Below are 15000 nucleotides of genomic sequence, written 5' to 3' on the forward strand. Positions count from 1 at the left end.
GCATATTTCACAGGGTGGCTTTTCAGTGAATTTTAGGTATCATTACCACCCAGGACTTTGTTTTCTAGTGACAGAGACATCGTTTTTTGCATTCTTTCATTTTCAGTCATGTAAGCGAGATTCAAAGTGAATATGTCTTTATTAAAAATTCCAATATTTTAAGACAATACATATTTCATATGTATTCAATTTTTAATAACGACATATTCACTTTGAATCTCACTTGGTGAAGTCAGGCCAGTATGCTGTGTATTATGAAAGGGACACATCTGCAGGCTTCCATACATTTTCAAGAACCTTTTAGAATTTTGAAGAACCGTAGATGCCAGGTCAAGAACCCCACGCTTCACTCAAAGGTTCTTTATCGGGCAAGAGTTCTCTAAGGAACCTTAAGAGCTGAGGAAGAACCATTTTAAGAACCTTAATTTTTTTCCCAGCATTATTAAAGAGTACTATTCAGCCAAGATTGTCTTTACAAAGAAGGGTCTGATAATGTATTTATGCAAATTAGGAGTGTGTAAATAGCTCTGCTTGACGTATTTAACCTTTATTTAATTAATTGAGAACAAATGATATCTTACGATAAGGACCTATTTGTATTTATATATGTATGAAGTGACTATAATGGGTGTGCTGCAGCTACATGTTGATGCTTTTGTGTAGGATCTACTGTAGGGTATACTGTAGGATCTACTGTAGGGTTTACTGTAGGGTCTACTGTAGGATCTACTGTAGGATCTACTGTAGGGTCTACTGTAGGATCTACTGTAGGATCTACTGTAGGGTCTACTGTAGGGTCTACTGTAGGATCTACTGTAGGATCTACTGTAGGGTTTACTGTAGGGTCTACTGTAGGGTCTACTGTAGGATCTACTGTAGGATCTACTGTAGGGTCTACATCTACTGTAGGATCTACTGTAGGGTCTACTGTAGGATCTAGTGTAGGGTCTACTGTAGGATCTACTGTAGGATCCACTGTAGGGTCTACTGTAGGGTCTACTGTAGGGTCTACTGTAGGATCTACTGTAGGGTCTACTGTAGGATCTACTGTAGGATCTACTGTAGGGTCTACTGTAGGGTCTACTGTAGAATATGACTCTTGATGCTCTGGTCTACTGCAGAGTAGGGCTATGTGCAATCATTTTAGCCTTTTAGCCATAATATTTATTTATACATTGTGTGAATTGTAGTGAGTTTATGGGCTATTTTATAAAATAATCTGATGTCGAACTGTAGCCATTGATGAAGTATGTGAATGTTACACTAGCATGATATAAATTCAATAGCACACATTGTTTCATCTCTCTCCATATAAAGTTCAATTCAACCAGCTTTAACCAAAATGAATAGGTGATGGTCTGTTTATGATTTGTCTACCTGAGAAATATGAGTTAAATTTAAAAAAAATAAAAAGTAAATCGAAGTTTCAAAATGCATCCACGTGTTGTTGATGTGTGTTTTATCGTTGACATGTCTGTAATAATTTGAAGGTTTCGACATTGAAAGACAACAGAACGACCACGCCCATGAAGGCGAGGAATATGCAAATATACAACCAATCAAACGTACACTTCCTGGAACAACTTGCACGATGAAACGTCACTTGCCACGTCTTGACACCGCGGACGCGCTTGTTCCACTGAGTGAGGGGTTCTACAAGGTTTTCAGAACTATCTTTTCTCCAAGAAAAACCTATCATTTTTTTTGCTGATATCAGTTCTGAAATGTTCCTGGCTTGTTTGAGCTGGTTTTGCACCTCGCTGCTAGTGTTCGTCAGTGGAGGGAAACTTCCAGAAGCCGAGGTAAAAATCACAGTTCTGCACAAACCTTTCCTCTGTCATCGCAAGTCCAAGTACGGAGACATTCTGCTGGTACACCATGAAGGATATCTTCAAAATGGAACTAAGTTTCATTCCAGGTTAGTTTCTTATGAAAACAACAATTGAAGGAAGGGTTTCCTGAACAAAGAAACGGTCAGATACATGTTTTTGCTGCTGTCTTTAAAAAAAAGTGTGTGTGTGTGTGTGTGTGTGTGTGTGTGTTTTGTGTGTGTGTGTCTGTCTGTGTGTTTGTGTGGTGTGCGTGCGTGCGTGTATGTGTGTTTGTGTGGTCTGTCCGTCCGTCCAGCTACTCCCAGGGAGACAAGCAGCCTGTCTGGTTCACTCTGGGTATTAAAGAGGTGATAAAGGGATGGGACAAGGGTCTGCAGGGGATGTGTGCTGGAGAGAAGAGGCGCCTCGTCGTACCTCCCGCCCTCGCTTACGGCAAGGAGGGGAAAGGTAGGCTACACACACACACATATATATATATACACATATATATATATATATACACATATATATATATACACATATATATATATATACACATATATATATATATATACACACATATATACACACATATATATATATATATACCACACACACCAGGCGGTGCCACTGTACTAAAGTCACTTCACTCAACACCCAGCATCACTGCAATGTACATAGATGACACCCACCCTGAATGGCACTAATGAACTTCCTCTCTCTCTCTCTCTCTCTCTCTCTCTCTCTCTCTCTCTCTTCTCTACGGCATCGTTGTAGGGTAGAAACGTTGCATGAAGGTTGTACTACTAACTACTGCTCTGTGACGTCTTCCCAACGTGGAGCATGTGAACTATGCTGTGAGCGTGTGAACTGTGCTGTGAGCGTGTGAACTGTGCTGTGAGCGTGTGAACTGTGCTGTGAGCGTGTGAACTGTGCTGTGAGCGTGTGAACTGTGCTGTTCTTTGCTCTGGTAAGCACACCCACTATCTAACCCTCACCTACTTCTGTGCTTCTGTTATAACCATAGCCTTAATCACTTTACAACACTTTGTTATTTCAAGAATGTTCCAGTGTTGGCACATCTTGGGTGTGTTTTCACATATAGTCCTCTTTTTTTTATTTATAATAACCAATCTCAGTCCGCTTTAAAATAAAGTGAACTCTGGGTAAAAAAAAAAAGATCAAAATAACTCAGTTCTGTTTGAATGAGAACTCAACTCTCTTTTCCAGTTCACTTCACCTATGTTGTGGTCCGTGTCCTCTTTGCATTCACATTGCTATGTTTTAGAAAGGAACCAAGATATTTTTCAAACATTCACTCAATGCACTCTGGGTTTTTACTAAGTGCTGGACAAGCTGTTCCATCAGAATGTTATCGGACAGCTAGATAAATATACAGCTAGATAAATATACAGCTAGATAAATATATAGCTAGATAAATATATAGCTAGATAAATATACAGCTAGATAAATATATAGCTAGATAAATATATAGCTAGATAAATATACAGCTAGATAAATATACAGCTAGATAAATATACAGCTAGATAAATATATAGCTAGATAAATATATAGCTAGATAAATATACAGCTAGATACATATACAGCTAGATAAATATACAGCTAGATAAATATACAGCTAGATAAATATACAGCTAGATAAATATACAGCTAGATAAATATACAGCTAGATAAATATACAGCTAGATAAATATACAGCTACATAAATATTCAGCTACATAAATATTCAGCTACATAAATATTCAGCTACATAAATATTCAGCTACATAAATATTCAGCTAGATAAATATTCAGCTAGATAAATATATAGCTAGATAAATATATAGCTAGATAAATATTCAGCTAGATAAATATTCAGCTAGATAAATATTCAGCTAGATAAATACACAGCTAGATAAATACACAGCTAGATATTCCTACTTAAATTCTATAAGCTAATAGATTGCATTTCGTTAAAATATGAGGCATAATACTTTGTAATCAGAAGATACTATTAACATGTAAATAGTATCGGTAAGAGAATAAATAGCAGAAGAATAACTGCAGAACATAATGCTGTAATTGAAAATTGTTCACCCAATGTAGGCTACTGGCCCTTTAAGAGCTAGAATTTATGTTGTAGCCTTCCTTTTATGTTGTGATTCTTATGAAACTCTCTTAGCCTATAGCGTTTCACTGTAAGGTCTGTACCTGTTGTATTCGGTGCATGTGATCAATTTCATTTGATTACATATTACAAACAATCTGAAATAAAAACGGCACACGTTTTTCACTCGAACCTGGACATTATCATCTTCGCTCTTTTGTGACACCGATGTGAAGGGTTATAACAGTAGACTAGTGTGAGGGGTTATGTCAGTAGTCTAGTGTGAGGGGTTATATCAGTAGTCTAGTGTGAGGGGTTATATCAGTAGTCTAGTGTGAGGGGTTATAACAGTAGTCGAGTGTGAGGGGTTATAACAGTAGTCGAGTGTGAGGGGTTATAACAGTAGTCGAGTGTGAGGGGTTATAACAGTAGTCGAGTGTGAGGGGTTATAACAGCAGTCTAGTGTGAGGGGTTATAACAGTAGTCTAGTGTGAAGGGTTATAACAGTAGTCTAGTGTGAAGGGTTATAACAGTAGTCTAGTGTATGGGGTTATAACAGTAGTAGTGTGAGGGGTTATAACAGTAGTAGTGTGAGGGGTTATAACAGTAGTCTAGTGTATGGTGTTATAACAGTAGTCTTGTGTATGGTGTTATAACAGTAGTCTAGTGTGAGGGGTTATGTCAGTAGTCTAGTGTGAGGGGTTATGTCAGTAGTCTAGTGTGAGGGGTTATGTCAGTAGTCTAGTGTGAGGGGTTATAACAGTAGTCTAGTGTATGGTGTTATAACAGTAGTCTAGTGTGAGGGGTTATAACAGTAGTCTAGTGTGAGGGGTTATAACAGTAGTCTAGTGTGAGGGGTTATAACAGTAGTCTAGTGTGAGGGGTTATAACAGTAGTCTAGTGTGAGGGGTTATAACAGTAGTCTAGTGTGAGGTGTTATGTCAGTAGTCTAGTGTGAGGGGTTATGTCAGTAGTCTAGTGTGAGGGGTTATAACAGTCTAGTGTGAGGGGTTATAACAGTAGTCTAGTGTATGGTGTTATAACAGTAGTCTAGTGTGAGGGGTTATAACAGTAGTCTAGTGTGAGGGGTTATAACAGTAGTCTAGTGTGAGGGGTTATAACAGTAGTCTAGTGTGAGGGGTTATAACAGTAGTCTAGTGTGAGGGGTTATAACAGTAGTCTAGTGTGAGGGGTTATGTCAGTAGTCTAGTGTGAGGGGTTATAACAGTAGTCTAGTGTGAGGGGTTATAACAGTAGTCTAGTGTGAGGGGTTATAACAGTAGTCTAGTGTGAGGGGTTATAACAGTAGTCTAGTGTATGGGGTTATAACAGTAGTCTAGTGTATGGGGTTATAACAGTAGTCTAGTGTGAGGGGTTATAACAGTAGTCTAGTGTGAGGGGTTATAACAGTAGTCTAGTGTGAGGGGTTATAACAGTAGTCTAGTGTATGGTGTTATAACAGTAGTCTAGTGTGAGGGGTTATAACAGTAGTCTAGTGTGAGGGGTTATAACAGTAGTCTAGTGTGAGGGGTTATAACAGTAGTCTAGTGTGAGGGGTTATGTCAGTAGTCTAGTGTGAGGGGTTATAACAGTAGTCTAGTGTTGAGGGGTTATAACAGTAGTCTAGTGTTGAGGGGTTATAACAGTAGTCTAGTGTGAGGGGTTATAACAGTAGTCTAGTGTGAGGGGTTATAACAGTAGTCTAGTGTGAGGGGTTATAACAGTAGTCTAGTGTATGGGGTTATAACAGTAGTCTAGTGTGAGGGGTTATAACAGTAGTCTAGTGTGAGGGGTTATAACAGTAGTCTAGTGTGAGGGGTTATAACAGTAGTCTAGTGTATGGTGTTATAACAGTAGTCTAGTGTAAGTGGTTATAACAGTAGTCTAGTGTGAGGGGTTATAACAGTAGTCTAGTGTGAGGGGTTATAACAGTAGTCTAGTGTGAGGGGTTATGTCAGTAGTCTAGTGTGAGGGGTTATAACAGTAGTCTAGTGTGAGGGGTTATAACAGTAGTCTAGTGTGAGGGGTTATAACAGTAGTCTAGTGTATGGGGTTATAACAGTAGTCTAGTGTATGGGGTTATAACAGTAGTCTAGTGTGAGGGGTTATAACAGTAGTCTAGTGTGTGGGGTTATAACAGTAGTCTAGTGTGAGGGGTTATTTCAGGAGTCTAGCGTGAGGGGTTATTTCAGGAGTCTAGCGTGAGGGGTTATGTCAGTAGTCTAGCGTGAGGGGTTATAACAGTAGTCTAGCGAGAGGGGTTATAACAGTAGTCTAGCGTGAAGGGTCATAACAGTAGTCTAGCGTGAAAGGTTATAACAGTAGTCTAGCGTGAAGGGTTATAACAGTAGTCTAGCGTGAAGGGTTATAACAGTAGTCTAGCGTGAAGGGTTATAACAGTAGTCTAGCGTGAGGGGTTATAACAGTAGTCTAGTGTTGAGGGGTTATAACAGTAGTCTAGTGTTGAGGGGTTATAACAGTAGTCTAGTGTGAGGGGTTATAACAGTAGTCTAGTGTGAAGGGTTATAACAGTAGTCTAGTGTGAGGGGTTATAACAGTAGTCTAGTGTGAGGGGTTATAACAGTAGTCTAGTGTGAGGGGTTATAACAGTAGTCTAGTGTGAGGGGTTATAACAGTAGTCTAGTGTGAGGGGTTATAACAGTAGTCTAGTGTGAGGGGTTATAACAGTAGTCTAGTGTGAGGGGTTATAACAGTAGTCTAGTGTTGAGGGGTTATAACAGTAGTCTAGTGTTGAGGGGTTATAACAGCAGTCTAGCGTGAAGGGTTATAACAGCAGTCTAGCGTGAAGGGTTATAACAGCAGTCTAGCGTGAAGGGTTATAACAGCAGTCTAGCGTGAGGGGTTATAACAGTAGTCTAGCGTGAGGGGTTATAACAGTAGTCTAGCGTGAAGAGTTATAACAGTAGTCTAGTGTGAGGGGTTATGTCAGTAGTTATGTCAGTAGTCTAGTGTGAGGGGTTATAACAGTAGTCTAGCGTGAAGGGTTATAACAGTAGTCTAGTGTGAGGGGTTATAACAGTAGTCTAGTGTGAGGGGTTATAACAGTAGTCTAGTGTGAGGGGTTATAACAGTAGTCTAGTGTGAGGGGTTATAACAGTAGTCTAGCGTGAGGGGTTATAACAGCAGTCTAGCGTGAAGGGTTATAACAGTAGTCTAGTGTGAGGGGTTATAACAGTAGTCTAGTGTGAGGGGTTATAACAGTAGTCTAGTGTGAGGGGTTATAACAGTAGTCTAGTGTGAGGGGTTATAACAGTAGTCTAGTGTGAGGGGTTATAACAGTAGTCTAGTGTGAGGGGTTATAACAGTAGTCTAGTGTTGAGGGGTTATAACAGTAGTCTAGTGTTGAGGGGTTATAACAGTAGTCTAGTGTTGAGGGGTTATAACAGCAGTCTAGTGTTGAGGGGTTATAACAGCAGTCTAGCGTGAGGGGTTATAACAGTAGTCTAGCGTGAGGGGTTATAACAGTAGTCTAGCGTGAGGGGTTATAACAGTAGTCTAGCGTGAAGAGTTATAACAGTAGTCTAGTGTGAGGGGTTATGTCAGTAGTTATGTCAGTAGTCTAGCCTGAGGGGTTATAACAGTAGTCTAGCGTGAAGGGTTATAACAGTAGTCTAGTGTGAGGGGTTATAACAGTAGTCTAGTGTGAGGGGTTATATCAGTAGTCTAGTGTGAGGGGTTATATCAGTAGTCTAGTGTGAGGGGTTATAACAGTAGTCTAGTGTGAGGGGTTATAACAGTAGTCTAGTGTGAGGGGTTATAACAGTAGTCTAGTGTGAGGGGTTATGTCAGTAGTTATGTCAGTAGTCTAGTGTGAGGGGTTATAACAGTAGTCTAGCGTGAGGGGTTATAACAGCAGTCTAGCGTGAAGGGTTATAACAGTAGTCTAGCGTGAGGGGTTATAACAGCAGTCTAGCGTGAAGGGTTATAACAGTAGTCTAGTGTGAAGGGTTATAACAGCAGTCTAGTGTGAGGGGTTATAACAGCAGTCTAGTGTGTGGTGCTGGAATAATGACAACCCAACCTGGTGAGCCTCTGTGTTCACATTCTCCTACGGAACCGGACCGGATAATTCAGGAGAACCGAACTCTGACCACCATTTGAGATGGTCTCAGTTCGGTTCACCTCTGGGGCTCTTTTTCACTAACAAAATCTGAAAAGGACAAAGTGTGAAAACACCCTTACATGGCTTCCTCTCCTTGTCTCCTTTCCTTGGTCCACTCTTACTGGCTAGGTGAAAACAAAGTCCTAGTAGGGATTAGACATATTTTCTTCAGCTATCCCTCCTTTTTAGAACAAATACAAATGTTGTATGTATTAGAACTGAGTCCCGGTCTAGCATTCCAGTGACCTCTGATCCTTATGTTGTTGCCCCCTGAACTCTTGACCTCAGGTAAGATCCCACCAGAGAGCACCCTGACTTTTAACATCGAGGTGATGGAGATCAGGAATGGACCCAGGTCGCATGAATCCTTCCAGGAAATGGACCTCAACGATGACTGGAAACTCTCCAAGGACGAGGCGAGAACACACACACACACACACACACACACATAGTAACATAATGCTGTCTGTCATACTTAAAAACAGGTAAATGGATCTTCTCTCTGTCACAAACACGGACACGGACTATTTGTCCACAGTTATACCATGTGAAGGGATTCTCTCTCTCTCTCTTTCGTTCTCTTTCTGTCACACAGACAGACACACACACACACACACACACCCTTATTTTATGTCCTGACTGCATGCTCCCTTTTCCTCCCAGGTGAAGGAGTACCTGAGGAAGGAGTTTCAGCGTCATGGTTACCCTCCCAACGACACCCATCATGAGCAGATGGTGGAGGACATCTTTAAGAAGGAGGATGAGAACGAGGATGGCTTCATCTCGTCCAGAGAGTTCACCTATAAACACGATGAACTTTAACCTCTGACCTAATCCCCTATACTTACGGCACAGAGCGTGGTCAGGTCAAACTTGAGGCCTTACTTAGTCCTATTTCTGTTCTTGGGTAAAAGTTGCTCCTAGTTGCACAGTTCTAGGATCAGTTTATGTTCCCCATATTGAACCGGTGTAGAACGTAGGAAACTGACCTTAGATCAGTGTTAAATGGCAACGTCCTCTTACATCCGTCCAACACGGAATCAGGTTACATGAAAATGATATGATCGTTCTTACATTAGACAAGCTGTGTGAAATTGTGATGCTTTTGTGTGTGTGATATTTTTGGTTAAAATGTATTTTAAAAGTTCGTTAATAAACCGTTTATGAACCATTGTTGAATATTTGGTTAAGCATTGTTTAACTGTTTTAGAGCCCTGCCTTTTTGTTTTATATCTACACTATCAAATGTTTTTCAAGAACCTTTCCAGAGATATATATAATGTAAAAAATGAATCACAGGATAACATATTTGTGATATAGTTTATAACAACATATTAGTGGTACATTTGTTTGTTTTTTACTGAATGTATTTTGTGTACACTTTTTGGAGAGTGGGGGGGGGGGGAAATCAATAAAGTGACTGCCATCTTTTTACACAAAACAATAAACGTATTCACTGGTAATACTTGAGAATACCTTATCACGTTTAGCCACTAGGTGGTACTGTTTACTAGTGTCAGCGTTGATGAGACTGGACCACCTTATCACGTTTAGCCACTAGGTGGCACTGTTTACTAGTGTCAGCGTTGATGAGACTGGACCACCTTATCACGTTTAGCCACTAGGTGGTACTGTTTACTAGTGTCAGCGTTGATGAGACTGGACCACCTTATCACTTTAGCCACTAGGTGGCACTGTTTACTAGTGTCAGCGTTGATGAGACTGGACCACCTTATCACGTTTAGCCACTAGGTGGCACTGTTTACTAGTGTCAGCGTTGATGAGACTGGACCACCTTATCACGTTTAGCCACTAGGTGGCACTGTTTACTAGTGTCAGCGTTGATGAGACTGGACCACCTTATCACGTTTAGCCACTAGGTGGCACTGTTTACTAAAGTGTCAGTGTTGAGACTGTAACACCTTATCACGTTTAGCCACTAGGTGGCACTGTTTACTAAAGTGTCAGTGTTGAGACTGTAACACCTTATCACGTTTAGCCACTAGGTGGTACTGTTTACTAGTGTCAGCGTTGATGAGACTGGACCACCTTATCACGTTTAGCCACTAGGTGGCACTGTTTACTAGTGTCAGTGTTGAGACTGGACCACCTTATCACGTTTAGCCACTAGGTGGTACTGTTTACTAGTGTCAGCGTTGATGAGACTGGACCACCTTATCACGTTTAGCCACTAGGTGGCACTGTTTACTAGTGTCAGCGTTGATGAGACTGGACCACCTTATCACGTTTAGCCACTAGGTGGCACTGTTTACTAGTGTCAGCGTTGATGAGACTGGACCACCTTATCACGTTTAGCCACTAGGTGGTACTGTTTACTAGTGTCAGCGTTGATGAGACTGGACCACCTTATCACGTTTAGCCACTAGGTGGCACTGTTTACTAGTGTCAGCGTTGATGAGACTGGACCACCTTATCACGTTTAGCCACTAGGTGGTACTGTTTACTAGTGTCAGCGTTGATGAGACTGGACCACCTTATCACGTTTAGCCACTAGGTGGTACTGTTTACTAAAGTGTCAGTGTTGATGAGACTGGACCACCTTATCACGTTTAGCCACTAGGTGGCACTGTTTACTAAAGTGTCAGTGTTGATGAGACTGGACCACCTTATCACGTTTAGCCACTAGGTGGCACTGTTTACTAAAGTGTCAGTGTTGAGACTGTAACACCTTATCACGTTTAGCCACTAGGTGGCACTGTTTACTAGTGTCAGCGTTGATGAGACTGGACCACCTTACCATGTTTAGCCACTAGGTGGCACTGTTTACTAGTGTCAGTGTTGATGAGACTGTAACATTTCAATAACTTTTCAAGTTTCTTCAAGTGCAGTCGCAAAAACTATCAAGCACTATGATGAAACTGGCTCTCATGAGGACCGCCACAGGAAAGGAAGACCAAGAGTTACCAGCCTCAGAAATTGCAGCCCAAATAAATGCTTCAGAGTTCAAGTAACAGACATATCTCAACATCAACTGTTCAGAGGAGACTACGTGAATCAGGCCTTCATGGTCGAATTGCTGCAAAGAAACCACTACTAAAGGACAACAATAATAATAAGAAACTTTATTGGGACAAGAAACACGAGCAATGGACATTAGACCGGTGGAAACCTGTCCTTTGGTCTGATGAGTCCAAATTTGGGATTTTTTATGGTTCCAACCGCTGTGTCTTTGTGAGACGCAGAGTAGGTGAACGAATGATCTCCGTATGTGTGGTTCCCACCGTGAAGCATGGAGAAGGAGGTGTGATGGTGCTTTGCTGGACACACTGTCAGGGATTTATTTAGAACTGAAGGCACACTTAATAAGAGGTTAACCAGCCTGGCTACCACAGCATTCTGCAGCGATACGCCATCCCATCTGGTTTGCGTTTAGTGGGACTATCATTTGTTTTTCAACAGGACAATGACCCAACACACTTCCAGGCTGTGTAAGGGCTGTTTGACCAAGAAGGAGAGTGATGAGTGCTGCATCACATGACCTGGCCTCCACAATCACCTGACCTCAACCCAAATGAGATGGTTTGGGAAGAGTTGAACCACAGAGTGAAGAAAAAGCAGCCAACAAGTGCTCAGCATATGCGGGAACTCCTTCAAGACTGTAAAGCATTCCAGGTGAAGCTGGTTGAGAGAATTCCAAGAGCGTGCAAAGCTGTCATCAAGGCAAAGGGTGGCTACTTTGAAGAATCTCAAATATATTTTTTTTATATATATATATTTATATATATATATATATATATATGAGAGAGAGAGTGAGAGAGACAGAGAGAGTGACAGAGAGAGAAAGACAGACAGCGAGAGAGAGAGAGAGAGAGAGAGAGAGATTGAGAGAGACAAAGAGAGAAAGACAGACAGACAGAGAAAAAGACAGACAGAGAGAGAGGGAGAGCACAGAGAGAGAACAGAGAGAGACAGAGAGAGACATATATATATATATATATATATATATATATATATATATACAGTATATATTTAAGCAATAAGGCCAATATGACCAATATACCACGGCTAAGGTCTGTTCCTTCGCACGACACAATGCGGAGTGCCTGGATACCGCCCTTAGTCGTGGTATATTGTCCATATACCGCAAATCCCAGAGGTGCCTTCTTGCTATTATAAACTGGTTACCAATGTAAAATAAATGTTTTGTCATACCTATGATATATCACGGCTGTCAGCCAATCAGCATTCAGGGCTGGTACCACCCAGTTTATCAATAGATATATATATATAGTGAGAGGGAGAGAACACTGTTGGGTCAACTCTCCTGACACACATTCAAAACATTCCACACTGGAGAAAGTTGGAGGTCACATATCCTGCACTGGGTGTGACACAGTAATGTATTAGCCACAAGATCTCACACACACACACACACACACACACACACACACACACACACACACACACACACACACACACACACACACACACACACACACACACACACACATACCACACACACAGTCTCAATTATCCGTCTATGAGCATGGCCCCTGGGGACAGAGGAAGAGGATAATGTGGGGTGGAGAGGATGTGTTGGGCCAGCTGTTAGATGTGTGTGTGTGGGGGGGGGGGGGGTCCATGTTGTCTCACTGCATCACCATAGCTGTGTCCTGATCACTGGGGGAGGAGAGAGGAGATGATGGGGGAGGAGAGAGGAGAGGATGGGGAGGAGAGAGGAGAGGAGAGGATGGGGGAGGAGAGAGGAGAGGATGGGGGAGGAGAGAGGAGAGGAGAGGATGGGGAGGAGAGAGGAGAGGATGGGGAGGAGAGAGGAGAGGATGGGGGAGGAGAGAGGAGAGGATGGGGGAGGAGAGAGGAGAGGATGGGGGACGAGAGAGGAGAGGATGGGGGAGGAGAGAGGAGAGGATGGGGAGGAGAGAGGAGAGGATGGGGAGGAGAGAGGAAAGGATGGGGGAGGAGAGAGGAGAGGATGGGGAGGAGAGAGGAGTAGATGGGGAGGAGAGAGGAGAGGATGGGGGGAGGAGAGAGGAGAGGATGGGGACGAGAGAGGAGAGGATGGGGGAGGAGAGAGGAGAGGATGGGGAGGAGAGAGGAGAGGATGGGGAAGGAGAGAGGAGAGGATGGGGGAGGAGAGAGGAGAGGATGGGGGAGGAGAGAGGAGAGGATGGGGAGGAGAGAGGAGAGGATGGGGAAGGAGAGAGGAGAGGATGGGGGACGAGAGAGGAGAGGATGGGGGAGGAGAGAGGAGAGGATGGGGAGGAGAGAGGAGAGGATGGGGAAGGAGAGAGGAGAGGATGGGGGAGGAGAGAGGAGAGGATGGGGGAGGAGAGAGGAGAGGATGGGGGAGGAGAGAGGAGAGGATGGGGAGGAGAGAGGAGAGGATGGGGAGGAGAGAGGAGAGGATGGGGAGGAGTAAATCACTAAATCATTTGAATAGGAAAATTAAGACAAGAGCTGACACACACACAAACACACACACACACACAAACACACACAGAGACATCCACGCAAGCAGTGCAGTGAATTCTGAAAATACTCAGACCCCTTGAATTTTTACACGTTGTTACGTTACAGCCTTCATCAATCTACACACAATACCCCGTAATGACAAAGCAAGAACAGTTTTTTAGAAATGTTTGCTAATTTATTACAAATAAAAACCTGAAATATCACATTTACTTAAGTATTCAGACCCTTTACTCAGTACTTTGTTGAAGCACCTTTGACAGCGATTACAGCCTTGAGTCTTCTTAGGTATGATGCTTCAAGCTTGGCACACCTGTATTTGGGGAGTTTCTCCCATTCTTCTCTGCAGATCCTCTCAAGCTCTGTCAGGTTGGATGGGGAGCGTTGCTACACAGCTATTTTCAGGTCTCTCCAGAGATGTTTGATCAGGTTCAAGTCCGGGATCTGGCTGGGCCACTCAATTACATTCAGAGACTTGTCCCGAAGCCACTCCTGCGTTGTCTGGGCTGTGTGCTTAGGGTCCTTTAGTTTAGTTTATTAATTCGACCATTTTTTTAAAAACAAGCACACATAAAACTTGAAAAAGGCCATACATTCACATGAATAAAATCATGGAGGATAAAACACTATGAAGTCTGGGACTTATTTCCATTGTGGTCCTCTTGAGACAAGATGGCTGGACAAGATCCAACACATTATGGCAGTGAAATATTAAAACAAAAACAGAGAAGAAGAACATCTATCTCATCATTCCAGTTACATCATAGGGGTTATTCATATGGGCACAGAAGACATCACTCCTGCATTGTCTTGGCTGTGGGCTTAGGGTTGTTGTCCTGCTGGAAGGTGAACCTTCGCCCCAATCTGAGGTCCTGAGTCCTCTGGAGCAGGTTTTCATTAAGGATTTCTCTGTACTTTGCTCTGTTCATCTTTCCTTCAATCCTGACTAGTCTTCCAGTCCCTGCCGCTGAAAAACATCCCCACAACATGATGCTGTCACCACCATGCTTCGCTGTAGAGATGGTGCCAGGTTTCTTACAGACGTGACGCTTAGCATTCAAGCCAAAGAGTTCAATCTTGGTTTCATCAAACCTGAGAATCTTGTGTCTCATGGTCTGACCGTCTTTAGGTGCCTTTTGGCAAACTCCAAGTGGGCTGTCATGTGCCTTTTACTGAGGAGTGGCTTCCGTCTGGTCGCTCTGCCATAAAGGCCTGATTGGTGGAGTGCTGCAGAGATGGTTGTCCTTCTGGAAGGTTCTCCCATCTCCACAGAGGAACTCTGGAACACTGTCAGAGTGACCATCAGGTTCTTGGTCACCTCCCTGACCAAAGCCCTTCTGACCTGATTGCGGCCAGCTCTAGGAAGAGTCTCGGAATTCCTTTGACCTCATGGCCTGGTTTTTGCTCTGACATGCACTGTCAACTGTGGGACCTTATATAGACAGTTATGTGCCTTTCCAAATCATGTCTAAACAATTGAATTTAACACAGGTGGACTCCAATCAAGT

The 15000-nt window shown here is 42.6% G+C and overlaps 2 protein-coding genes across 4 annotated transcripts in view; one reads left to right on the top strand and one right to left on the bottom strand.

The window, feature by feature from the left end:
* Window positions 1-1593: 1593 nt before the first annotated feature.
* On the top strand, window positions 1594-9212 carry fkbp14 (FKBP prolyl isomerase 14). The gene is made up of 4 exons (XM_014143201.2): window positions 1594-1918; window positions 2128-2279; window positions 8330-8457; window positions 8705-9212. Exons 1-4 carry the CDS (start codon window positions 1725-1727, stop codon window positions 8861-8863), a joined length of 633 nt encoding a protein of 210 aa, XP_013998676.1. The 5' UTR covers window positions 1594-1724; the 3' UTR covers window positions 8864-9212.
* A 2805-nt stretch (window positions 9213-12017) lies between these two features.
* The window catches only part of LOC106570732 (WAS/WASL-interacting protein family member 2), a 32119-nt gene continuing 29136 nt past the window's right edge, over window positions 12018-15000 (bottom strand). For all 3 annotated transcript variants that reach the window (XR_006759023.1, XR_006759022.1, XM_045695066.1), the window contains one exon: window positions 12018-12682. Coding sequence is in view for 1 of the 3 variants with exons in the window: in XM_045695066.1 (XP_045551022.1) it covers window positions 12660-12682 (23 nt within the window). In the remaining 2 variants the exon portion in view is untranslated. The remainder of the gene's footprint in view (window positions 12683-15000) is intronic.

Source organism: Salmo salar, chromosome ssa14 (genome assembly GCF_905237065.1).
Source record: "Salmo salar chromosome ssa14, Ssal_v3.1, whole genome shotgun sequence".
NCBI classification, from domain to species: domain Eukaryota; kingdom Metazoa; phylum Chordata; class Actinopteri; order Salmoniformes; family Salmonidae; genus Salmo; species Salmo salar.